This window comes from Hippocampus guttulatus, chromosome 21 (genome assembly GCF_054856545.1).
Source record: "Hippocampus guttulatus isolate MCC_2025c chromosome 21, RoL_Hgut_1.0, whole genome shotgun sequence".
Classification (NCBI taxonomy): domain Eukaryota; kingdom Metazoa; phylum Chordata; class Actinopteri; order Syngnathiformes; family Syngnathidae; genus Hippocampus; species Hippocampus guttulatus.
The window spans coordinates 3,763,549-3,789,288 of record NC_141281.1 but is presented as its reverse complement, the minus strand read 5'-3'; the positions used below and the strand labels follow the sequence as shown (position 1 = coordinate 3,789,288).

The following is a 25,740-nucleotide window of genomic DNA, read 5'->3' as shown; positions in this document are numbered from 1 at the left end:
AGGGGTGAAGAGCGGGCCGGCTCGGAGGCCAAGTGTGGAAGTCAAGAGGCCTCGTGGTCGGATTGAGAGATTGAGAAAATTCCCCCATACATTTTGAATGGCGGAGGTACCAGGGGTACTCCGCGGCCGGCGCTGCCGTCGCCTATCTTCGTTTTCTCCCGCTCCAGACTCCGGGGGCTGGGGAGCGCCGGCGCCGCCGCCGACGGCCCCGCGGGGTCGGGCCGTGGGCGGGCGCGTGGGTCGAGGCGGGGGGCGGAGACCGGCCAACGACCAGCACTGGATCCCCGCCCGTCCCCGTGACGCCCGCCCCGCCTCTCCCCGCGGCCTCCGCCGTCCCCGTTTGCGATCCCGCTCCGGACTCGGGGCTGGGGAGCGCCGGCGCCGACGGCCCCGCAGGGTCGGGCCGCGGGCGGGCGCGTAGGTCCGCGCGGGGTTCGGAAACCAGCTTCGCAACAAAATGCCATGAGATTTTGATTCAATGAAAAATAGAACTTGGGAGTCAGAAGAGCCTACTTCTCGATCTTCAATGACCGAGGTTTATGATTTGAATCAATTGAAAAAGCAGTTCAATATGGACTGACCCTCTTGGCGCCAGGTGTTCTGTCTTGCTCGGTTAAGATCCATTTCTTTCCTTCAATCGTGCGTTCATTTTCAAAGCGGCACTAAACTGTTTTCGCTCAGTCATTCAGGCAATTTTCCCATTTGAACTCTAGGTTACGTAGAGCTCTAATCAAGCATTTGCGGCCTGGCGCATGAGTGCCTCTGAACCGGCTCTCTGACACATAACAGAATACAGGCCAGCGGAGCGTCCAAAGTCAAACACCTTTAATTCCGGTTTGTCATTTTCATCCTTGAAACAATTCCCAGAAAACAAATGCGGAAAGTGAAGACATTTATTCCAGGCTCAGCCCCATATTGCCTGAGCGGACCCGTAGTCCCATTTAATAATGCCTTCATGTTAAGCACTCTTACCGCTAAAGCGATACTCCATTCACTCCCGCAGAGCAAAGACAAATGAAGTGGGCATTGTGCCGACCGGCCTGATTGGACTCCTCTAACCTCCTCACTCCGTGGAGTACTTTGTGTGTCAAGCGGGTCTTGTGCTGTTCATTGACATGAAGTGCATCTCTCCACTCGACGCTCTTCATAATAAGAGTCATGAACGATAGCGCACGTCTTTCTGCTTCATTTAGCCGTTTTTAACAAGGGGCGTCCGTCACTGGGGTGTTACTGCTCTCCGGTCGCTCTGACCTCCAACGAGCTCTGATTTATTCCAAACCGTTGCTGTACTTTTTGAGACCGTGGACCTATCTAATTAGCCAGCCATAACTTTGAACTTGCCTCGGTCCTTTGCGGTCACGGGATCGGGTGACGCGGACCGCGAGCAGCGTGCCAGGCCCTGAGTCCAAGAGTCGTTTTGCCCTTTTTGACAATATACTATGAAAGCAATTAGTCACAGTCGCGGGGTGGTTTTCTAGAACGGTGCCGGTTTTGTTTACCCGGCTTGAGGACGAATTAAATGGTGTGTCATTAACAGTGGAGGCAGTGGGAAATTGTAAACATGTTTTTCCCCCCCGTCTACCCTCCCTTCAAAATGAGAACTAAAACGACCGCTGTTAGAAGATTTAATTCTGAGGAAGCCTCTCTCTGGGGCTCTGCGGCACACCACAAAAACACTTCAATTAGCAGATGCTTTCGTTCTCTTCACCAAAGGCACCTTCAACTTTCAAGTCAGCAAGATTTAAATTTTTAAATTCAGTCAGGACAAATTTCACATCTTTTCACCATTGCGCCTCCAACGCAAGTTCATAAAGTCGGGTCATTTGCACCCGAAAACCCACAAATGTCATTTTGAGCAATAAAGGGGGAAAACGGGAAACGCCAGAAGCCAATTCAAAATCATTTTTATTGCCAGGCCGCAAAATACGAGAGGCGGTTTGAGATCCGAGCCTGGCTGCATGGGCAACATTCGGAGGAGTCCAAAATAACATTGTGCACGCGGGCAGTACTAAAACGAAGCAAAGTCAAGTCGGATGGATTCCTCTCAGAGCTCAGGGCTGAGCTTTAGGTTGGATATTTATGCCCGATATGCAAACACTGAACTTCATACAAAGAAACAATCCGCGTATTGTGCCTGTAATCATGGAAGCTCTTTGTTTTCCTCAGATCCAATTCTTGAAAGAAGAAAAAATTAAGGTGACTCCATAATAATATCAAACGGCAAACTCAAGTGTTTAGTGTGGAGTGATTGGCGTGTGGCCTTCGGCGTTTCTTTGCGAACGTCGGGTATTTAGTTGGCAGTGGATTTTGCACATTCAAAGAAAATACCACAATACTAAAAAAATTCCATTTCGAAACCCTGCACAATCCTTTCATATCTGTATGCGTGCGTGTGTGTGTCAACGACTTTGTTGTTTATCTAGGGAGGAACCGCAGAGCGGTTTCAGTCTCATTGAAATCCCTCCATCAAAGTCGACTTAGATGCTTTCCCTGGCAGGACAAACACGGAGTGCTTGTCAACCCTCAAAGTATTTTCACACCGCCAGAACCAATAAGCAGCATTATTGGCCTGGCCAAGGTCACTTTTGCTCAACAAGCCAAGCATGAGATGATGTCAGCACGCCGTGTTCTCAGGTCAGCACATTGGACACCTTCTCCAAAGCAATGCAACGGATGTTCCATTGCGGTTATCAGCGGCTCCCCCGTTTTTGAGCGCACAAGGACACGGTTGAGAATGTATGTTGAATTTCGTGTCATTAAAAATAATAATGCTAATAATAATCAAAATCAAAAAGTCCTCCGTTATCCCCAGATGTCCTGCAAGTAGCGTTTCTCCTCCCTGAGGCGAGCCAATTGCTTCATGGCCTCCAGTTGGTCCACCTGGAGCTCACGCTTGATCATCTCCATCAGGGTGTCGTTTACGTCTTTAGCCATGTTCTTTGCATCTCTGGTGAGGGTGGAAAAAGATGGCAAGAGAAAGCAAATCACGCAGGTGTCAGAGCAATACAGCAATACCTTTTTTTTTGCATTTTGTGTGGTTTGGTAAGACTGTACAATCCCCTACTCTTAACCCCAACCAGAAAAAGGCCATTGCCCGAATGTGGTTGTACGCGCTGAATGACAATCTCCATAAATCTCGAATTGAGACGCGGCCTAGATCTTGCGATGGCAGCATTTCCGGAGAGATTCATCATTCTGTTGACATAGAGGCGGGATTTATTTCATTTAATTTAGTCCGGATGTTTCAAAGATCATTTAAGAGAAGCAGGTAGACCCGCAGTGCTAAAAAGGGAGACCCTCGCGATAAATCATGGGACTCCGAGCTATAAAACTGTTGGCGTGACTCATTGTTATGCATCATTCATCGTCTTACTGAGACTGCACTGACACACACAAATATATGGGAAGTGTGCAGGTATGCATAAAATAATATTTAAGCCGTGTTGTTATTGTGGGCAAGGAAAAAGTGCGCACAACCTTTTCATTGGTTTACAGCAACAAGACAAGCGTGCGTTTGCATTTTTTTCCGCAGGAGATTTATCAAGCAGTTTATTTTATCATGCAAGTGCACGGCCCCCCTTTAAAAATCTTAATCAGTGTGCAATGGAGAAAAACAATATTTCCACTCCAATCAAGACCGGCTTACACTCTTACCCACAAACATAGAGGCAACCATTGTTTTTGAGCAAGATGTTGATGATTTTGTGGCTGTGGAGCAGCAGGTTGTGTTGGACGTATCTGGGAGAGCCCCCTGAGACGACGGCCTCCTCATCCTTCTGGTCATTTCTGGAGAAACATACTTGCAGGTGGTCCAAAGTACCACTGGACACAAAGCCCTCCAGCTCCTCTCTGGCAGCAAAAAATAAATAAAAAAGAGGGAAAAAAATAAAGTCATGCTTGGCTAAGATGAAGTTTTATGCCAACATGCCAACTTCAGCTTTGTAATGGACAACCGGTCAACAAAACTCAAGTTTGGACATTCGGAGCATGTATCTGTGGCTTCTGTTACTTTCACTGTAGTTGACATCATTTGGGTGAGGCAATAAATAAATAAAGACGTAAATAAAAGACCGACGTCATTAACGACTTTTTCTAAAGGCCCTCAACAGACGCCTCTTCACGCTGCAATGTACGTAGCGTGTGTACTGACGACTTGTAACTGTGCCTGTTAAAAGGTATCTAGTGGGCACACTCATTCACAATTACAGGCATTTGTCTGAAAATACTGGTAATTATTGGTAACCATGGAGAATGTGCCTATAATGTCAGCACTTGTAGAGCAAAATCTGGAGCGTTTCCATCCTCATGAGGAGAAACTAAATCTGGACATGCACAGCAATGACCTTGTAACACCGCACACCAACACATCCAAAATCCCCTCAAGATAGTCAGCGCGCAGATATCCTCACCAAACATTTGCTAAGAACAAAAACAACTGTCGGGCTTAATGGAAAAACAACACGGATGAGCAAAAGGTCTAAAGAAAGCTGTGCCAGACAGCTAATTTATTTTGCTTAACGAGAAAACGAGAAAGGTCGAGGCACTGTTCAAAAACACGTTTCTCTAATCAATCCTGCTGTTGGGTGTATTCTCCCTCGCTCCCTGTCGGCTGAGGTGAGCTTGCCAACTTCTCGCCTCTGCTTCGCTATCTGCGGGGGCCTGAGGAGGAAGATGGTCAGTGAGCAAAAACGCTCTCAGGGGAAACGGAGATTGTAAGCCGAGGTGTGCGCCTCAGGTAAACCAGTGACTTATTTAAAGCGCACAATACGAGAAGGAAATGATTCATCTTTTGTGTTGGACGGTGTTTACCACTCGAGCATTTCAAAATCCAGCTCAAATGTGAGTGCACAGCTGTGGCTGGAATAGCTTACAAATGTCAAGCAGGTGTATGATTCGACTTGGGGGTTGGGGGGGGGGCTTGTGGTTGCCACGGCGATGCCATGGCGTTACCGTGCTCAATTCCGACAAACCGCCTCACATTTATGTATCGCGACAGAGGTGAGCTCAGCAGGGCGAACGACATCTTTCGACGCACGTGGGCCTTATGTTCACATACAAGCTGCGCGCTAAATCTAAAGCTCAGTGGTTGCCGATCAATGAGGACAACCTATTTGGGTGGGCTCAATTTCTTTGTTCCAAACTTTCGGCATCACAAAAACAAAAAGTGCGTGAAGACATATCCAATGCAACGAAAATATAGTTAAACTACTTAGGAGAGTGACCAAGAAGGTGCTGTCAGCTAACGCTGCATGTGTTTCTATCGCGAGGCAGCGTATGCTCACCTGTTGGACTTTGCGGTTGCTTCATCAGTATGTCTGCTTTGCACAATTCATCCTCAACGTGACTAGTTGTGGAATTGAAGAACATTTCAATGAAAATCTTACTTTGGACTATTTTGCATCCAAATGTGATTCTTTTTCAGGCTTGTGATTGGTTTAATAGGAGTGACAACCGGCAAATCCATTTTTAAACGACATTGTGGGTGACCCTAGATTCATTTCACTCCCACAGTGAGGAAGATTTTAAAATAATATGCATGCAACCCTGAATGTATGAAGATAAAACACACGGTCAGGTTCATAAATATTGGGACAGTGAGACAATTCACATCTTTTCTGCTCTAAAAACCACCACAATGAGCTTTAATTTGAGTGTGTTTTCCTTTAAATCAAGTGAACAAATTAAAGCTGAAAGTCTGCAGTGAAATCACATTTAATTTCAAATGCATTGTGGCGGTGGATGTGAGCGAAAAAGATGAGAATTGTTTTCAATGTGCCAAGATTTGAGGACCTGACTTTCGAATTCAATGCAAAAGGGATATCGTCTCCCATGCAGGAGCTCGTTATCTTTTGCTAAATGGGCTGTTGTAATTCTAGTAAGCCTTTTTAAATGGAGTAGAACACATGGGTGCATTACACCCAGCACAGGCTGATGGCTTTGGTCAACAATGCCGGTTCTCACCAGAGAGGTCCACACAGTGGGCAAACACTACCTCGGTGTTTGGCGATACCGACCTAATAGGCGGGAAAACAAAAGGGGATCAAATTGCCGTGCCTGTGATCTATTCTTGTGATTAAGGCAGCTAATCCATTCACACGATTAATCCTGCAGAACAGCTTGATCAGTGCACCGGAGCTGAGCAAACGTTGATGCTTGGACAATGACAATCAATGCGCGGAAATGGGAAAAAAACAAAGCAAAACTCGCAAAAGAGCCAGAGTAGTGAGGAAAAATGAAAGGCTTGTTGCATTTTTTTTTACTGCAAAAGGTCATAGCAAAAACATAACACAAATCACATATCCATTTTTGCATAATTTTGAGAACTCTTATTCACGAATAGGTGAGCATGAGCAACAGGTGATGTGGGCTTAGTATGATAGCACAACATATTTAAGGGAAGGAGCGCTATGTTTCCCCATGTCCAAATTTGGATATATCGCACCCAATCCGATCGAAAAACCGTCAAAACTCATTTGCTTTAGGAAAATGAATTGTGGAAACTCAGATTAAAACAGTTGGACACACAGACAAGCTGCAATCAACAATTTTCACCGAACAGATGATTATACAAGGAAATAATTGCGAGCTTTAGTGCCCAGGAATACTCGGAGGATCCTTCTGACAAGGTGAAGAGTAGCATACTGTCGCAAAATAGGGGACTAACAAAGGGTTAGGCAAAGTATGTGAAAATGCAATTTCCATGCACTCAGAGGATGGAAACAAGCAGTTAACAGAGACTCACACCAAGCTTACCTGAACAGGTAGTCTCGGTCTCTGTAGCGGCAACCAAAAAACAACCAGGTCTCACCGAACAGCGCATCGGGATTCTGCTGCCTCTCCTTTTCTCTGAAATTTCAAACAGGGGCCGCCATCGGTCAATCTTCATTCACAAAAAGAGAGACAGCAGATGGGCGAGAGAAAATCCATTCCGGAAGCAGAGGTTAAAAGAAGAGTGGTGACACAGTTTAAGCGACAACTGCAGGGACGGCAATTGCTTTATGCACAGAAACGACCGTTGCAAGGACGTTATGTGTGTGACTCGAGGGGGATTCATTCCATCACTATAAACGGGGAGAAAACAATAAATATCATACGGTGTGTGTGTGTGTGTTGCTAATCCACTCATTTATTTTCTTTTAACTGAGCCCATCTTCAATCACTGAATCTGTTGACTCCTCTTTCATTCACAAAAAAAAAAAAAACTGCAGAGGCATGACAAAACCAGACAAGTGTGTTTGACTTGGATCTCCTCGCTATCTCTTTCAATGATCAAGATCAAAATAAGATATCAACAGCCAAACGATTATATTGAGCTCTTTCTCGAATCTCTTTTGGGAAATGCCGGGCATCCGTAGGCACCCTTCACAATTTCCCAAGAAATTGCTCTACACAGAATGAAGCAGCTGACTCCTTGATGGTCTGCCGCACAATGCATATATATGAATGCTATAATTTAGTCGCTGATGAACCAGTTAGGGTGTTTGGAAATTTGAATGCGTTCATCGTAGAGTGTCTAGTAATTATAAACATTAGATGAGGGGTTAGGGGGGGGGGGGGAACAACCACATTTGAACAAACTCCCACTTGCGTGCGGGATCATGATCACATTATGACATCATGTTTTTGGGTGCACATGTCAAACGTATTACCACTTCAAGCAAAGGACAAAATTGATAGTGCAACACCAGTAATCTTTCATCTTTGAGTCCACTTTCACTGGACCGCTCACAAGGACCATATATATAATCTACACGCGTTTAGGAAGAGTGAACAAACAAGATTGCTTTTACATTTAGCGAAGTATTCAGGTGAGTGTATTTCTCCCCTGACAGCATGATGAAATGCACAAAGAGGAGACAGGCAAGAAAAGCGAAGGAGCTGTCTATCAAGTATGCCAGGGTCGGAAACAAAAATTTGCGAGCAGAGTCTCTCCTTCTCTCTCAGGTTCACTGTCACGTAGTGAGAAAGCTGAAAGTACTGTATAACTTCCACCCCAATATTGATTGAAATAAATTTCATGGTTGCTGAAGACTGATGCAATGGGACTAAACCTTTTAAACAAAGTACAACCCCCTTTACAAACCTCCCTAAAAAAATCTTTGCTTTTCAAGTAGTGTAATCATGACCAAGATTAATATACAAGAGCATGGTAGGCCTCGGCCAAAGAGACGAGTCTTTCTTTTTTGTATTCATCATGTTGGATCTGGGAACAGAGGCGCCTGGCCTCTAATTCCTTCCATTTTGCATCCCGGGCATGATCGTTGTGTCCCGCCAAGAGCCTCAAGTAAACTCATTTTAGTGCCCTCGTCTTCGCTCGCCGCCTGCCCTGAAGGGATCAATACCGATATGAAAAAAACCTGGGTTCCATTCTGGACAGGCCACGTCGGCGCCTTTCCCTGAATACAAATGATATCATTGCATCGGCAGACTCTGGACAGCGTGCAACACGATCCTATCAGGAGAGCAACGAGAGGAGCCCTCCATTTGGTTAGTACTAGAAGTGCGCCATTTAGTGAGGTGAGGGCCGAGGGTTAGGACTCTGTAAACATCCCAATTATCTTGTACGGTGCATTTCGCTAGGTGACTGATGGGGTCGCGGTTGCCTCGCCTGACTTCCGAGCAGGCGGCGTGGGCTCCATTCGGATTCGGTGACGAAAATAATTATTCTCTCATGGGATGGGAGGACACGGCGTGATGTATTGAGCGTAAACATGGAGGAGTGATCTGAATCAACAGAACCTGTACTGGTTCAAGTAGCGCGCTTCACTTTTCTCAATCCCTTCTGACTGTGATTAATTCATAATCAATTCCAAAATTGGCACATTTCTTCACAGGTCATCAAATTAACTGATGACAGTAATCCCTCGCGATAACACGGTGCATCTTTCACGGCTTCACTACGTTTGTTTGTTTTGTTTTGTTTTTTTTTGTTCAGTGCATTGCGTCCTGCATCCTAAAGCATTAGCTCGTTGTCATCCTTGTCAAGTTTAGCCTTTGGCATCAGTTTCTCTTTGACGCCGTCAAGGATATGACGGGTGACAGCTCCGTGTTATATTTATTTCACTTCTCTCACTGCTGTGAGCAGTAAAAAACCCAAACAGACATCACATGGTTCTACATAGAATCTTGTGAAAAGATCAATGCCAGACAAATAAGCTGGGGAGCTTGTTTAAAAAAAATGGCAACACCGAGTGTGTCTGTGACCTTTTGGAGAGGCTTCTTCTAGTCCCAATTTGAATTCAAAGATTTATTTTTAAAAACAAGCATCGATTAGCATTAAGAGTAGCGATGGAAGGATCTCGGCATGATTGTGGGATGCTTTTCAGGCCCAGAGGCAGATAGCGCGGCCCCCTGGTGATTGTTATCTCGGAGTAGACGTCAATGGGCGAGATCGTGTTTGGAACAACTCTGCTTCACACCAGGACAGGTTGATGCAAGCCACCTGCGCTCCATGCAGACAGCGGGACGTGACGCAGAGGAGGAGACGGGAAGGTGTGATCAGACGGGAGGCATGCTGAATTCTGTACATGGAAAGTTTAAGCTCCAATGGCGAAGTAAAACAAATCAAAAATATGAAAGGTGCACATCCATCCAAAACTGTTGCCGTGGTCATTGTGTGATTGTTAATGTGTTTTGTCGAACACTCCTTGTTTCAGGGAAGGTAATTGCAACCACCTGGCAATGGCCAATTGCAGCTCTGACCTGATTGGCTTTCAGCTCAGCTTTGAAAAAGGGATTGAGGAAGTCACTCAGCCGGACAGCATTCATGCATGTGAGTTGTGTTCTACTGAACTAAAATGGGAAAATCTCCTTCCTGGCTGAACTGATTTTTATTCTTTTTCCACAGGCCCTGCTTTTTTTTTAGCCACATAACAGTAAGCAAATGAAAAGTTCTCCATTTCAGAATGTGCCGCACCCCAAAGCCATTTCCGATCATCTTTCAATCGGTTGGCCTCGAACTCCGGTATGATTTTGTTGCCGTTACAAATGATTGTTGAAAACCGTGAAGTCATATTGAAGTAATCATATTTCTCAACAACAATGAGCAAGATGGTACTCAAAAAGCTGGCTTGCACATTTGAATTTAAAGATATTTAGCTCGGAGTTGTCGGCTCTACAGCCTGTGTGCGTTGTCGCCCTACTTTTTTGTCCCTTTACACAGGCACTTAATTCTTCTTCGCCCATATTTATTTTTAAAACAAAAATAAGAATCGGAGCTCAAGCACTTTCTCAAGTATTGGCCACCGTTAAACTGTTTATCGCTATTTCACAATCTCTGATCAAGGGCATTTCTATCAATGTCCTTCGCTCATGTGACATGTCAGATTTCTGCCATTGATCTGCTGCAACGATTTCACCACAGTGACTGCCAACGCACCCCACCCTTCAACGCGGGTCGGCTGTCCAGGTGGATTAGAGACAATTGGAGCTGAGTGGGTCACCACCTCATCGGCGCAAAGTCACCCGTGACTTCAACGTGTCAGTCACACTAAAAAGGTTTGCGCTGCTTCCTGACAAGTCCAGGGAGACACGGGCTCGGTTCAACGCACATCTATCAGCCCGGGTAAGAGAAGCTTCAGACAGTCTCATTAACTCTTCATGACAGGTCATCTTGCAATCTGGGCCTAACCATCATTTCAAGAGCACCGCAAATTTTCAAAAAGTGTCACATTCGAATATTCCTGTAATTAAAGTTTAAATTAGACAAGCTGCCCGTTAAAAAAAAAAAAACCCCTTCACATCAGCATTTACTCCACAGCTTTCACTATTTTTTTTTTTTTAATGTTTAAATCGATAGGCATCCATGAGCTGCTGACTCCTGGCTGCTCATCATACACCAAATTATGCACAGCGTGTGTGAATGTGTCCATTCTAAGGGACCTCATTTATTCCCGATGCAATGGCTAAAACGAGCGCTGGGAGGACCGCAGCCCTCGGCGTTTAGAATTATTATGCCTCATGTGATAGAATGACGTCAACCTTTATGAAGCTTGAGGGGGGGGGGCCCTCATTCAACCGTCAGGGCAAATTAGCTGGAAATGTGCAGTGATGAAATGACCCTAAACACTGCACGCCATGTACATTTATGAATATCTCGAACAGGTCTGGAAAGGTCAGAACAACAATCACTGCACAACGCCAGCATAAAGTAGATGAGAATGCATGCAAAATACATTTGTTCACCTTTGCTGGAGGAAGCCAATGAAGGGCGCGACACCCGTACCAGGTCCGACCATTATGAGAGGCACCGATGTGTCTGATGGCTGTCGAAAGGAGCGGTTGGGTCTCAAACTCACATGGATCTGAGGTGTGAGGGTCACAGAACATTAGTGCGGAATTCTAAATAATGCAAGTAATCAGAACGCTGCTGAGGAGCCACTCTGGGCCTCCCAATCTATTAATTGATCTACTTAACATTGGAAGACGGGCTAATGAGAAAACGTATGAGCTGCAACTAAAATCCACAGGGTGTGATAGAGAGGATTGAGTTGCTTTAATTCAAATTCTGTTTGATTTTCATCCACCCCAAACCCAGGCAGTCGGTGGAGTCTCAAAGAAAAGAAGTCAAATGGGGTGTTAATTACATTGACAGAGCGCACACCTATACCAAGGCAAAATTCCGACTCTATTATCACTTGTTTATTTTTATTCTCTTTGTGACAAATCATCCCATCTGCGTAAGCGGGGAACAGGCATGCACCTGTGCACTTTTCTGGTGGGACCTGATTCTCAGATGAAAAGAGTACAAGTCCAAGCACATCTAAAAAAGACTCGGGGACTAATGGGAGAATTTGGCCCTTTGCTCCTTGCAGACGACATTCTGGATTTAAAATATAAATGCATGTCGAGCCAACAGATGGTCACTTTGCAGCTTCTCAAGTCTCGAAACAATGGTTGCTTTATTTCAATTTTTCCTCTATCCTTTCAGCTTTCCACTCACCTGCGGCAAGGCAAGGCAACGCTGCGATTCAGCCTTCCCTGGGAGAACCAGGAGAGGGGTGACGAGGTCAAAGAGCCAACCAGTACACAAGCCCCGCCTCCCGACAGGACGACCTGAGCATGCTGGAAACTCGACGATGCTGAGGACAAAATTCAGCTTGCCTGGGTGCCGAAGGCAGGAGCTGCGAATTCGAGAGACGATGGACAAAAATGTGAGAAGCAAGTGTTTTTTAATTGAAAATTGCATGAAAAGGGTATCAATAGTTGTTTATTAAAACAAGCAGGGCGAGAAATTGCACCCTTGTCCTATCCATCGATTTTTCTATTCCGCTTGTCCTCGTGAGGGTCATAGGTGAGCCGGAGTCTATCCCAGCGGGCTTGGGCAAGAGGCAGGGTACACCCTGGACCGGTCACAGCCAATCCGGGGGCACATTTAGGTAAACAATGATTGACACTGCTTCTCGATTCAACAAAAATGTCCATCTTCCCTGAAGGCCCTTGCACCTGTCCATTTCTTCTCCTTCCTTCCTTCCTTCCTGTTTTCCAGCGGAGACCTCTTTTGACTCTGGCATCAATAATGCAAGCCTCTAATGTCTCGAGTCTGCACTATCTGATAAACTACAGTCGCCGTCTCTCTCTGAGCGTGCTCTTTTCACAATCGAGGAAGCAGCAAAGCGAGTCGGAGAGCAGCTGAGAAGTTCTGACCTTGTCTTTGACGCATCATGTTCCTTGTGAGCTTTAAAGCAAACCCTAATGGGTACGAGCTAAACGGCAAAAGCAAATCGATGACCGGCTAAGTGAGGCAAAAAGATGGAACACCGATTTAAATAAAAGACTCGCAATAGTCAATTTGTTTTGCTCGAAATTCTCCCATCACAAAGTTCATTAGGGAATCACATCAGCGCACTTAACATGGACTACAGAGCAAGAAGGTGACCCAAAATATTTCTCTTCTTGAGCGGAAGGTTCAAGTCCATCATTCTTGACTTCTGATGTCAAAACTAGTTATCCGTCTATTTGTTGTTCACTGTGTATGTAGTACGCGGATATGGTTAAACATTTATATGGCTTCACAAAATTCACAGTCATGATGGCCCCCCTTCATTCAAGCATTACTAGAACAAAACGGTGTTTCTTAAGACATTTGTCAGTTTCACTGCAAATTATGTATTCAAACATGACTAATAATTACTGTCAAAGCCAATTCGGGATTTTCTTCCTTTCAATTGCCTATTGCTGTTCTGAAACTATTTTTACTCGTCATTGTGCAGAGAGGAAATGAGAGTACCGGTACGTATATTAAGGTTGAAATCAGAATACCACAGACATTTATCATCGTGAGGTCATGGTAATGTGACCAAATGATGTCATCGCTGTGAAAGGCGCCCTCTTTTTGCTCTCCTTACCTGGCAGCTGAATAAGGCCTTGGCTGCAGCTTGGGCAGATGCTCTAAAAAGAAAAACACAAAGCTGTCAATCATCCTGTTGTCTTGTGATAAAACATGGATGGAAAGTCATTGTGATCGAAACCCTCGTCTATTTTCAGTTACCCTCACCCAAATTCCACTCTGCTTTGCGGACAAGCTGCTGCTCCGTTTGTTAAATTGACAAAGTCGGGCAGTTTGAATCCCAAGCGGCCAGATGTGAAGCCAGTGGGAAGCAGATTGCTTATGCAAACCTTATTGCAAAGTCAACCATGAAGGTGCTCCTTTTTTTGGTCATCAGCAGTACTTGCATTGGCAAATGGTGGGTGGCTGGAATCGAGAAAACGTAGGAGCAGCGCTTCCGCCTGGAGCAAGAGGATATGCCATTGCCGCACCGCCACAGGCTTCGATGGGGCAAAAAAGTGAATTGGATCACTTGAAAATTGGAAGTATATAATTGATTAACCCTGAAGAGCAACGCCTAAGCAGCTGAGGCCCAGCAAAAATACTTGATTCAGCTAAATCGTTCGAAAAGACCAACAGCTGGACAAAATCTGCTTGCACTCTTAGCCTAACGCCCGCTAATAAATCACGGCGTTTTGGGAGGAAGCTCAGCGGGTTGACTTCAGAGTCATATCAATTGAATGGCATGCACAAAACTAAATGTGGAACACAATCTATTAGATGTAGTCCGCAAAAACATTGCTGTGCTTTATTAAAACATCTTTATGCTCATTAAACCTGATTTGGATTTGTCCTCCATCAAATTGTGGGTAACTCCATGCTGCTCTAAATTTTGTCCAAAAGAGTCATGTATTATTGATAGCAGTGTCAGAAAAAAAATGTAGCTATGTCAACTAACTTTTTTTGTTTTTCCAGACTCCACTGAGGCCTGGCAATGCTTATTTTGATTTGGGATCAGAACTCAAGATGACCGCAGTAATGACTGTAAATTTGTTAAGTGATGACTCCTTCTGGAACTGATCGTCTCACACCTCATTTTTAATTTATCTCAAAAAAAAAAAGAAATGAGAGTGCAAAAGTCTTTACCATCTTTCCATTCAACTAAGATAGAAAAAAGTTTAAAAAAACAAGGTCGAGAAATAAGGTCAAATATTTATGCATGAATAGTTTCCTCGCCAGCAGATGAATGGGAAAGTTTGTTGCACATTTCAAAGAATCGCCCTTACTTTTTAATACAACACACTTTTAGTTCATTTTGGAAGAGCGGCCTTGCAAGTTCACCGATATTCACTGAGCAGCCTTTCAAATGCTTTTCGTCAGACTGATGATGAATATCAAGCAAGCAGTGAGTGGCAGCGAAGGAACTTCATTCTCAATGTTCATGTTTTTGTGGACTGAGGAACAAGGCCGTGTGGTTACACAGGGTCAAGAAATAATTTGTGTTCAACCTGGTACGACTACTACCTTTGTGCCCTGAGATAAATTGGACTGAAAAACATGCTTCCAGACAGCAGTCCGCTACGACCTTTTCACATATGGGAGAGTAAAAATATAGTATAATATAATAAGAGAAAGCGTATCTGTAGTCTTATGTGCTCTTGGATGCTCACCTCATTATTTATAGTTACTGTCAAAGCATAAGTATAAACCCTGATCTTGCAATCTAATGAACACGGAGGGGCGCATAACGCTGCGTCCTTGGCGCGCTGAGTCAGGCTTCGCCATTAACCTCTGCTCCAAGAGCACCTCTGCACTTGTCCAAACCTCGGACCCTCTGCTCAATCCAATCAAGCAACATCTGTTGCTCGGGGAAGCCTCCAGCTTCCCACTTTCTCACATCATGATGCATGATTTCTGCATCTGATCACTGCTACAGAGGGGGGGCGGTGTGGCAGGAGGTCGCGCACGCAGGCCAAAAGTAGCTGACAACTTTTATGTAAAGGCGTCACGAACACATTTCACTGTCGGATCAAAATTTGGTGTACCGAACTATACCGCGTGGCTAATGAATAAGGAGAATTAATTTCTAAACAGGGACACGCGTAAGACAGCATGATTGAAAGCGACATTTATTAAATGCATTAACAGAGGAAAATGACAAAAATGGCTAACTTGCTTTGCAGAGGAAAACTGAGAGAGCACAAGGACAGGAACGTTGCCCCACTGAGAAGACCTCAGTTGTGTGTAGTTCGTCCAAAAAATTAAAAGTAAAATGTAGCTTGCTTTACTGGAGCAACAGTGCCGCTTTCTGGATGAAAGTTGCAAAGCTCTTGACTCGAGGAAAAGTGAAACTTAACCCCAGCCACATCATTGCTTTGTTTTGTTTTGGGGGTTTTCTTTCTCCCTAGATGGTCTATTTTCATTGTTTGTAGTTGAACAAAACTTTGTGGAGGGATGGCGCACGGACCAATGAGAACCGAATATGATTTTTGTATCTGTGGAGTAATTACCGGATTATTTTTAGCCTACATAATTAATATGGCTCTAGCAAAAAAATAATAAATACTCAACCACTGAAGCCTTGACATGATGGTGCCTTGTCAACACCAAGAACTCCTCTTTGCTAAATAACTAGGAGAAAAGAAAGTGATCTGACCTAGAAAGAGGCTGAGGGGAGGTAGGCAGGAAGGGAAGGCAGCGAGAAGCTCCAAAACACTGAGGCTGGACTCTCTCACAAACCGGTTGTAGTCTGCAGTGCCTTGTTTGCTACAAAGCTCCTGCAACCTCCTCTTCTGCACACTGTCTGCTGTATGCTCAGCCAGTGCTCGCAGCAAGGCCTGACAAAGGAAACATGGCTGAAAGTCACACCGAGAAACTTGCCAGAAGAGTGTTTAGTTTTTTTAATAGCGTTGTAATAAATGTTAAACATCTCGGAGTTGCTTAATACGAACATTTTGGTATTTGTCTGATATGAGAGCAAGGTTGAACATCATTAAAAGGTTCTGATATCTTTTTTTTTACCATGCAGATTAAATTAAAAGCATGAAGAGGCTTTATTAAAAAGATGAGACCCAGCTTTACACAGACGGTGGTGTAAAATAAAACGTTTGCCTTTAGATTTATGGTGCACTTGGGGTGTGTGAATTCGATTAAAATGAAAGCAAAATTGTCTGCGCGCACAGAAACTCAACATTAATGAGATTTATCGTAAATGTTAATCAAATGTATTTTTCATCTGGTAAAAAGATTCCTTATTTTTATTTTTTAATCATAACAAAATGCATGTCGCTCTCTACACAATTAAATAAAATCGTGTACTCTGCTGTATATACCGGTACTTCCAAATGTAATCCTACTCATTGAAGAAAATGGAGCATCCCTCGGTGAAAAAGTAATTTTCACAAGGTTTAAGAATGTTTGTCTGCGCTTACTATTAAGTGTTTATCTACCTGAGCTTGAGAACTTTTGAAAGTGAACTGAATTTTTAATATTTGTACATACCTTCTTTGGAACACTTCTAATCTCCAGACACCATGTGAGCAGGTACAGTAAAGAAATGTTCTGAGGGATGTAGGAGGGTACCTGAGCACCTGTGACCCAGCATGAGAAAAAAAAAATGACATCACAGCTCTCAGGAAATGTAACCCCATATTTTTTGCTGCATGATTATTTGCCGGTAACATAAAAGATATCATGCTCCTGTCACATGTTCTTGCTTGGCCATTTCAACACAGTGCTGCTCAATATATGCTACAAATAATTGTAAGGTGTACGCTGACCTTTTTTCTTTGTGTTTTGGAGTAAAGAAACTTGGACATGATGATTCTTCTGATCCTCAAGACCCAATCTTTGAAGCAGTTGCTTGACCTCAGAGGCTCGATTTGGGCAGAAAACATCAAACGAATCCCCAGGCTGGTAGGTCAACATGGGGTACGTCTTCAGAGGAAGAAAACATTTGCAAAGCAACGTGGTTTGTTTTTTTTAAGCGAATTCATTGAGGAATGCAACAAAAGAACATTTTATAAGTCTTACAGTGATGTCAAGTTCAAGAAGGATGGCAGTCTTGACTGACTCCCCTGTTGTTAAACAAACCGCACGGGATATAGGAACCTCATTGAGAGTTTCAACGTTCAAGGGCCCAAAATTCTGAAAGAAATAGGTGGTCATTTAAAAAAAAAAAAAACACAAATAGACGGGTATCATTTCAAAACTTTCAGTCTAATGATAACAGGAAGGAGAGAGAAAAATAATCCTCACCTTGTCCACAGTGTCTACTTCCTGAAGACGCATGTCTAGAAAAGGTAGAGGTAGACTTGGAACGTTTAGAGACAAGTCGGACAGCGGAGGCACTGAGTGCGATAGTGAAGGTGCATTGGACGTTCCAGGATCTGTGTGTTGTGTCTCTGCTGGTGGCGTGGTTAAACTGACACCTACAGACGTGGGCATAGGCTGCGTGGCAGAAGATGAACCCGGAGATGCACATTTGGAGTCCAAATGAGGAGACTGAAGGTCAGTGAGGCTTAGCAGGTTGAGTTGGACATGTGGTATTGACGAATCTGGAATATTCTTCTCTGAATCCTCTTGAACTCTCCAATCAGAAGCCATATTTGATAACGCTGCTTTGATAGCTTTCCACAGTCCTTCAAGCCAAGGGTCCACAACTACCTCCAACCTTGGGAACACAGAAGTACATTACACCTGTATAAGTGATGCATTAGAGGACGTACCAAACGACTGAACAGAGGCGGGAAAAAATCACTTCTAACTTCAGATGCATCTTGTTTGCTAAATGAATGGATTTTTAGTTCCTGTAGGGAGTGAGAACACTCCATAAAATGAAAAAAACTGTTTGTTTACAAGGACAAATAAAGCACATCCATTGTAAGGCTATGATGACAAGGTGTGTATGGTAGTAATGCATTATTTTTCTGTTGGAACCCATAAAAAAAAGTTGATATACATTTCACAAAGGCCTTGCGAGATATATTTATATTACTGTAGTGCATTTAGTAGGACTACTTTAGAGTTAGAATTTAAACAGGTTGGATGGTAAAATGTCAGGGTGAGTACGATAAGTACCATATTTAAAAATGAAGATTCTAATGATGTTCCAAAATGGCCAGTGAAGCAACTCCGTCCACCACATAATCAAACCACTTCGTGTTGTTTAACAATATAAAACACATGTATTTATATGGTATGGTAAATGAAGGTGCCTCACTGCCAGACACTTGAAAAACGGCAGTCTTAGATGTTTTTCGCATTCCTTTGGATAACTTACCCTGTACCGTCATCTGCATATCCTGTTGCATAGAATTTTTGGGCTCCAAGTTCCTGTAGACGCCGCTCAATTGTCTTGCCACAGTTGCAAAAGTTTTCATAATTGGTGTCTCCTAAAGCTGGAGGCACAGACAGAGCAAATAAATCAATACAGTGGACTCAACAATTTCATGATATACACAAGACACTGCAGATCAAGGTTCGTTTACCTAAAAGTGCATAGTAAAGGTGTTTGTAGTGGTCAGAGGAGAGTGTCTTCTTCTTGATGTGCTTCACAAATTGCAGGGCATTATCTGGTGGCTCCCCATCTCCAGTCGTAGACACAATAAAGACCACCGGGGACTTCTCCTTCTCCAGATTGTACTATAACATGTCATTTTAATGTACCGGAAATGAGTGCTTCCATCAAGCAGAAACAAGCATGTTGGAGATCACTGCATTTGATGCATGATGGCATTTTAGCAGCATGAAATTGCTACCTTATCTTTCTGGTTCAAGCAGCTGATTTCAGCAAGGAAACCGTGCTCCTCTGCCTGTTCAGCTATCCCCTCTGCAATTGACTGGGCTTGACCCTTTTGAGACCCATAAAGAACCACAAACCGAGGCTTGATTTCAATGGGCATTCTGGAGGAAAACACATGTGTCTTTACATTGAGGAAGGCATCCTAATAAAATTGTGTAGCGGGGCAATGTAGCTTGAGGGGAAAAAATATCTCAGTACTGTTCTCTCGGTCTAACTTCAACAGATGAGATGAGAAGTCAAGTCGGCAATCTCCTCCTCAGCAAAAGCTCAGAAAACAACCACTTGCCTGACACTATCCGGATGTTACGTCATACTTGACAGCTTTACACATGGAATCTAGAAGTAGGTTCCAAAACGGAAAACAAATGCATTAAGTGGCGATCGCAAAGATAGAATTGACACCATTGCATGCTAACAGAATCACATAAAGCTAATGTTGAAAAAAATGCAGCATACCTTTCCAAATAGGCAAAGAGAGCCATCCAACCCGGCCGTCTCGCAACCCTTTCTCTTGACCCAATGGTTTAATTCACGCGAGAATCTTCGTGGTGCAATTCACGCGACATGATGGTACACGGCGAGATCTAGCGTGATCGGAAGAGCCCACCAAAAAAAAACGCACGTTTGTTTTTATTACGACTATTTTAAATACAATTTTGAATACTTAATCCTTCGGAGTATCGCATTTAATCATATACATAATGCTTACCTTCTACCAGTGTGAGATGACGTGCATCTGTAAAAGTTAAATATTTCCACTTGGTCCCGCCCTCAACGCTCGTGGAGTCTTCCAGAAGTCGCCGGCAGATCCGTGCGGCTTGGACCTCCCCAACACTCCAGATTTTCTTCTCTCAAACTCATCATTTTATCCGGGAAAAGTCAAATTGGTACCCCAATTTCTACGTCAACATGTCAACGTTGGGCACGCTTGCCTTCGATGAATATGGGAGGCCATTCATCATCATTAAAGACCAGGATACGAAGACAAGGCTAACGGGCATTGACGCACTGAAGGTACAATGGGGCTAGCTAGCGGGGCTTGGTCTGGCACGTTGACTCGCATATCACCGATTTGCTAGCAGTTTTATGATCACCAGATCGACCTGACATACTGCGGCCATCGTTGAAATGCACTAATGTTAAGGTTTTAAACAGCCTATGTAAGATTAATGCGATAGCGGCAACGTGATCACATTTGTAAAAGGCTAACAGGTCTGCTTTCTGGCCACCATGCTAACATAAGGCCCATGTGCTTACTCGGGGCGGTCGGTTGGTGGGTGTTGCTGGATAGGGTTGTGGCCTCTGTCTACATTGATGACAATGATTTCCGAATTGCATCTAAATTGGCTTATAGACTTTGCCAAGTATACTGAATTTAAATAAACCGTTAACCTGCTCATTGTTGTGTTTGCAGTCTCATATTATGGCAGCCAAGGCAGTTGCGTCAACGCTGAGGACATCATTGGGACCGAATGGTGTGTATTATTGTTTCAAGTCACAAAGAAAATGTAATAGTAACGACTGATTTTTGGGGACACAGCTTATTTGAATCCCCCTATCAAATATAATTATTGATTTTCGTGACCAGGATTGGACAAGATGATGGTTGACCAAGATGGAGAAGTGACTGTCACCAATGATGGAGCCACTATTCTCAGCATGATGGATGTTGACCATCAGATTGCAAAACTTATGGTGGAGTTGTCCAAGTCCCAAGATGATGAGATTGGTGATGGAACCACTGGAGTTGTTGGTATGTGAAAGCAAAATGAGATCCTCCTTTTGCTATAAATGAAATCTTAATGGGCTGCATGGTGGGTGACTGGTTAACACGTCCGCCTCACAATAGGGTACTACGGTTTCCTCCCACATGTCAAAAAAATGCATGGTAGGATTATTGGGCACTCTATATTGACCATTGTTCACTTTGCAATGCATTTAAATGTACAGTTCACGTCTTTTTAAAACACAAAAATTTATTGTGGCTGTCATGAATGAATACAATCGTCTTGTTCCATTTTTAAAAGATTCATGAAGAAATCTACAAAGTAAATATCCTAATGACATCATCATGATTTTGTAGTCTGTTCCACTCATTAATTTCTTGTCTTACCAGTACTGGCTGGGGCTCTGCTTGAACAAGCTGAGCAGCTCCTGGACCGCGGAATCCACCCCATCAGGGTCTCTGACGGTTACGATCAGGCCGCATGTGTTGCGATTGAGCAGCTCGACAAAATCGCAGAAACCTTTCCGTGTGATCCCAATAACACCGAACCTCTCATTCAGACCGCCATGACAACACTGGGATCTAAAGTGTGAGTCTCCTACGCAACTCGGTTATGTTTATGCTTTATGAATTGATGCTTTCCGGGGTGCTGGTCTGCTAAGCTTTTTTTATTCCTCCCCATAATTCAGCATCAACCGGTGCCACAGGCAGATGGCAGAGATCGCAGTCAATGCTATTCTCACCGTGGCTGACATGGAGAGAAAAGATGTTGACTTTGAGCTCATCAAGATGGAGGGTAAGGTAGGAGGCAAGTTGGAGGACACACAGCTCATCAAGGGTGTCATTGTCGACAAAGAGTTCAGTCACCCTCAAATGCCAAAGGTACAAATGTCGCAGTGTGTATAATTTGACTGGCAGTCTAACGGTTGCACAACCATGTAGCTAATTCCGACTTCACTTTGTCTCCATTCAGGTCCTGAAAGATGTTAAAATTGCAATCCTTACCTGCCCGTTTGAGCCCCCTAAGCCCAAGACCAAGCATAAGTTGGATGTTTCCTCTGTTGAGGACTACAAAGCTCTCCAGAAGTATGAAAAGGAGAAGTTTGAAGAGATGATCCAGCAGGTTTGTCGCCCGACAGGACATCTGTTGGTATTGACAAAGTTGAAGCAGAAATGGAAAAACCTCATTTGTTGTAGGTCAAAAGCAACGGTGCTAACTTGGCCATCTGCCAGTGGGGCTTTGATGATGAAGCCAACCATCTTCTGCTACAGAGCAAGTTACCTGCTGTCCGCTGGGTCGGAGGGCCAGAGATTGAGGTTAGAGACGCACTGTAAAGGCAGTCAAGAAAACTGGACGTTGTTCTGAATGTTGTGGGTGGTCTTGTTCGCTGTTTGTTAATTTTCCTGGCGTAGTTGATTGCCATCGCGACCGGGGGCCGCATCGTGCCGAGGTTTTGTGAGCTGACTCCAGAGAAGCTTGGCACTGCTGGCCTGGTGAAGGAGATTTCCTTTGGCACCACAAAGGATCACATGCTTGTGATCCAGGACTGCAAGAACACCAGGGCTGCGACCATTTTCATCCGTGGTGGCAATAAAATGGTAAATCGCTGAAAATTCAGGGTGATGACTTGCAAGTTAAATGTGACATTTAGGTTAATCGTCTCCTCCTACTGATTAGATTATTGAAGAGGCCAAGCGTGCGCTCCATGATGCTCTTTGTGTAATTCGTAACCTGGTCAAAGACAACCGTGTTGTCTATGGAGGAGGAGCTTCCGAGATTGCTTGTGCTCTGGCCGTCAACCAGGCTGCTGACAAGGTAACTGCCCGTCACATTTCCTAAAGGCCCCCTGTGGCAGTAACTTTTAATCTTTACGTTGCTCATTCCTAATTTTATTTTCCCCTCCCCCCCCCCAAGTGCCCATCATTGGAGCAGTATGCCATGAGGTCATTTGCAGATGCTTTGGAGGTAATCCCAATGGCACTGGCTGAGAACAGTGGGTTTAACCCCATTCAGACCATGACGGCGGTCAGAGCCAAACAGGTCAGAGACAACAACCCATACCTGGGCATCGACTGTCTGCATAACAACACCAACGGTGAGTAACCAAATGGGCTTTTGCCTTCATTCCAAAACATCTCCTCTTCATACAGTTGTTGCTGAAGGTCTTTGTTTTTTCAATGCAGACATGAAGCAGCAGCATGTGATCGAGACCCTCATTGGCAAAAAGCAGCAGATCTTGCTGGCCACTCAAGTCGTCAAGATGATCCTCAAGATCGATGACATCCGAAGCCCAGGAGAGTGCGAAGACTGAAGCCCCCGCCCCCAGAACATCTGAAGGCTCAACTGTGCTCTAGAATGTTGCAACCTGCCGGTTCTCGAGATTGGTGGCACTTCCCCAGCACTGCATCCAAACCGCACTGCTGACTGCTATTTATCAATTGATACAATTTCCTGTTCTCGTATCAAAGTTGCCATTAAAATGTTGGTCTGGAGAATTTTTTTTTCCATGACAGCATTTTGCATGCAATCTGTTGCATATGCAGTCTCTCACCCACGCTCTCATGCTTTCTCAAAATTAATTCAAATGAACATGAGTATTTTTTTCCCTGTTGTCCACATTCAAACCGCAACACTTTTGGACAACTGACCAGAATGAAGAAACCCCGTCAATGTTAACACTTTTTTTAATTGACTTTTAGTCTTCACCGACATCTTAACTCAATTCGGACTGTTCATTCACTCTGTATAAAATTGAGATGGTATACAGTACATTTTTAAGACTTTTGATTGGTTTAAAAAAGGTGTGTGGTTGGTTCCATTCACCGTTTTCATCAATTTTTTTAACCCCACTGTTGAGAAATGTTTCTCAAAGAAAACATTTTGCATTTTTGTGGCTATGCTGGCATACACGTCTCATCAAGGTTTCACCACAAAGGCACATACTTGACTTTCCACTTTGCAGTGATTTAAATGTACTTGTTCAGCCAGTTAATCATATCAGTTCTGGCCTCCTGAATTCTCGGCTTATCTGCTGGGCTGATGTCCTCTCTCTTTCGATGGGCAAACCCGTGATTCTGCCCTGGAAAGATCTTGACCTGGTAATCCACGGTGCATTTCTCCTTCAGCTTTGCTTCAAGACCGCTCACCTGAAGAGCACAAGTTGCCAGTCGTTGTGCCGCAATGTGGAAGATGATGCTAGGAGGATAATTGTTATCCTCATGAAAATCAATTCTTACTTGATCCGGGGGTATTAAATGGTCTTTATCCCCAAAGATAAAAAGGGTCGGGCTCTTCAGATCATACCTGTCCTCTCCTTCTCCTATGATGCCTATGTGATATTAGCTACATTGCAACCCTTGGCGCTAAAGTTTGACAGCATGTTTGTACTCAAGTATTAGTATCAAAGTTATTGTTGCGCATGGGACATACCGTAAAATGACACTCCAGCTTTCACCTCCGGGTTGTGCAGGACCAAATAATGTGTGGCGATTCCTCCCCAACAGAAGCCAACTACTCCAATGTGTTTGGCGCCACATTGTTCCTTCAAGAAACGCAGCAGAAGGTTCACCTCTCTGGAAGGCAAATGGAAAGTGGGTTAAGGTCTCCAGCCAGATATGCAACTCAAAATCTTCTGCAGAGTGTAGTTGTTACTTGTTGATGTTGGTCGGCTTTTTATCTTTGCGCCATTCCGTAAATGTGGACCAGTCATGTGATGGGCTCCATGGCTCCTTTCCGAGGAAGAAGTCAGGACAAACAGCCCTGCAGAGCAAAATATATGACAGACCAAACTTTCACACTACGGGTGGAGAACATTGTTATCCAACATTCAACTTTCATTTCAAAATGTTCTAACATGTGACCATAACCTCCTCCCAGTTAAATAAGTCTTTGTATTATTATATATTCAGTTAGTTAATAAACATGCATCGAACACACAAGTATCCATTGGCAGCAAGCATATCAGCCATGTATCTGGTGTTTGGAAGCTGCCATCCAAATATGTCTTGGATGACAATGATGGCCTTGTCTGATGTTGCCGGTGGCTTCACGACATATGCTTTAAAGTGCTCGATCTGGACCTCCTGGCCAAGACCTCCATACTCCATTCGATCCCCAATATCGCAGGGACACGGCTTCGCTTCGTTCGCCATCTGTGTGCACGCACACACGCGCGAGCGCGCAGGTCAGACGGACAGTGGCCAATGAGCAGTCTAACGGTGCAATAGCCACCGTGTTTCAAAAACAGCAGAACGAAACAAGCTGCATGTACATTAAACGTCAGTGCAAATATCACGAGTACAACAGCAAACATGTGTTTCAAACGTACGGTGAAGTTGTCCAACTTGAAAGTGAAGAAAATGAGAGTCTAGCAGCTGGGAAGGAAGAGTTTTTTGATCCGGATTTGACAGTTATTGTTGTCAAAACTTTCAAAATAAAAGCTTACTTGTCTCAAGCCAAGACGATGAACACTCCGATCAAATAGTATGTAGTACAGTCATGTAATTCAAGTCTGGCCGAAGTTTACAAATGCCAAATATACGATGAAGTCATATGGTGATGTCATTACCTCAGAAATTTAGACTAAAAATCGTTCCTATACAAACGTATGGCATTGATCTGTGACTACTGTTTCTCCACTCCTGAAAAGGATAACTGAGATTCGAACCTAAAATGCTCTTTTTCATTCGAAATATACCATGCATTTTCGAGGTGCCGTATTTCATTACCACCAAATATTTTTGGAACATTTTTGAATTTTAAATTAGAGCACTGCTGATGTATGAAGTCGGAATTGTACAGGTATTCTCACTACAGGCTACAAAATAAATAGGTAACAGGGGGTTTGAATCAAAGAGTAACGCGCACGTTATAGATTTACTCCCCGACACACTAGACGGCAGTATAAAGGCGTAGAGTTCGCTTTCAAGTGACTGTATGTTTTA

The 25,740-nt window shown here is 44.0% G+C and overlaps 3 protein-coding genes across 5 annotated transcripts; 1 reads left to right on the top strand and 2 right to left on the bottom strand.

The window, feature by feature from the left end:
- Positions 1–810: 810 nt before the first annotated feature.
- mtrr (5-methyltetrahydrofolate-homocysteine methyltransferase reductase) lies at positions 811–19,616 on the bottom strand. 3 transcript variants are annotated; one of them, XM_086102140.1, is made up of 16 exons: positions 19,527–19,616; positions 19,027–19,406; positions 18,757–18,910; positions 18,549–18,666; positions 17,525–17,939; positions 17,300–17,413; positions 17,047–17,203; positions 16,769–16,857; positions 15,924–16,122; positions 13,347–13,389; positions 11,942–12,122; positions 11,185–11,303; positions 6,754–6,846; positions 5,283–5,344; positions 3,655–3,849; positions 811–2,947 (listed from the first exon to the last, which is right to left on the bottom strand). In XM_086102140.1, the coding sequence occupies exons 2-16, from the start codon at positions 19,168–19,170 to the stop codon at positions 2,919–2,921; spliced, it is 2,112 nt and encodes a 703-aa protein (XP_085958266.1). In that variant the 5' UTR covers positions 19,171–19,406; positions 19,527–19,616; the 3' UTR covers positions 811–2,918. The 3 variants fall into 3 exon arrangements, with proteins under 3 accessions (XP_085958266.1, XP_085958264.1, XP_085958265.1); XM_086102138.1 differs by lacking the exon at positions 5,283–5,344; XM_086102139.1 differs by lacking the exon at positions 5,283–5,344 and having other exon boundaries at positions 15,924–16,104.
- Positions 19,617–19,847: 231 nt separating this feature from the next.
- On the top strand, positions 19,848–23,292 carry cct5 (chaperonin containing TCP1, subunit 5 (epsilon)). Its single transcript, XM_086102269.1, has 11 exons — positions 19,848–20,084; positions 20,485–20,545; positions 20,659–20,823; positions 21,187–21,385; positions 21,486–21,678; positions 21,770–21,919; positions 21,994–22,113; positions 22,210–22,395; positions 22,475–22,612; positions 22,712–22,892; positions 22,981–23,292. Exons 1-11 carry the CDS (start codon positions 19,980–19,982, stop codon positions 23,106–23,108), a joined length of 1,626 nt encoding a protein of 541 aa, XP_085958395.1. The 5' UTR covers positions 19,848–19,979; the 3' UTR covers positions 23,109–23,292.
- Positions 23,293–23,463: 171 nt separating this feature from the next.
- cmbl (carboxymethylenebutenolidase homolog (Pseudomonas)) lies at positions 23,464–25,222 on the bottom strand. The gene is made up of 6 exons (XM_086102270.1): positions 25,125–25,222; positions 24,734–24,948; positions 24,449–24,556; positions 24,227–24,369; positions 24,034–24,125; positions 23,464–23,943 (listed from the first exon to the last, which is right to left on the bottom strand). Exons 2-6 carry the CDS (start codon positions 24,946–24,948, stop codon positions 23,764–23,766), a joined length of 738 nt encoding a protein of 245 aa, XP_085958396.1. The 5' UTR covers positions 25,125–25,222; the 3' UTR covers positions 23,464–23,763.
- Between the last annotated feature and the right edge of the window lie 518 nt (positions 25,223–25,740).

What these genes read in the sequence shown, in the direction of transcription:
- mtrr (XM_086102138.1), bottom strand. Translation starts at nt 19,170, where the DNA reads ATGCCCATTGAAATCAAGCCTCGGTTTGTGGTTCTTTATGGGTCTCAA. An exon ending in TTAGAAGTGTTCCAAAGAAG is followed by an intron (nt 16,123 to 16,768) that starts GTATGTACAAAT and finishes TGTGACTTTCAG; the next exon opens with CCATGTTTCCTTTGTCAGGC. An exon ending in GACCGAGACTACCTGTTCAG is followed by an intron (nt 3,850 to 6,753) that starts GTAAGCTTGGTG and finishes TTTTGCTGCCAG; the next exon opens with AGAGGAGCTGGAGGGCTTTG.
- cct5 (XM_086102269.1), top strand. Translation starts at nt 19,980, where the DNA reads ATGTCAACGTTGGGCACGCTTGCCTTCGATGAATATGGGAGGCCATTC. An exon ending in ACAACACTGGGATCTAAAGT is followed by an intron (nt 21,386 to 21,485) that starts GTGAGTCTCCTA and finishes CCCATAATTCAG; the next exon opens with CATCAACCGGTGCCACAGGC. An exon ending in TCGGAGGGCCAGAGATTGAG is followed by an intron (nt 22,114 to 22,209) that starts GTTAGAGACGCA and finishes TTCCTGGCGTAG; the next exon opens with TTGATTGCCATCGCGACCGG.
- cmbl (XM_086102270.1), bottom strand. Translation starts at nt 24,948, where the DNA reads ATGGCGAACGAAGCGAAGCCGTGTCCCTGCGATATTGGGGATCGAATG. An exon ending in AAGCCGACCAACATCAACAA is followed by an intron (nt 24,370 to 24,448) that starts GTAACAACTACA and finishes TTTGCCTTCCAG; the next exon opens with AGAGGTGAACCTTCTGCTGC. An exon ending in AGCTGGAGTGTCATTTTACG is followed by an intron (nt 24,126 to 24,226) that starts GTATGTCCCATG and finishes AATATCACATAG; the next exon opens with GCATCATAGGAGAAGGAGAG.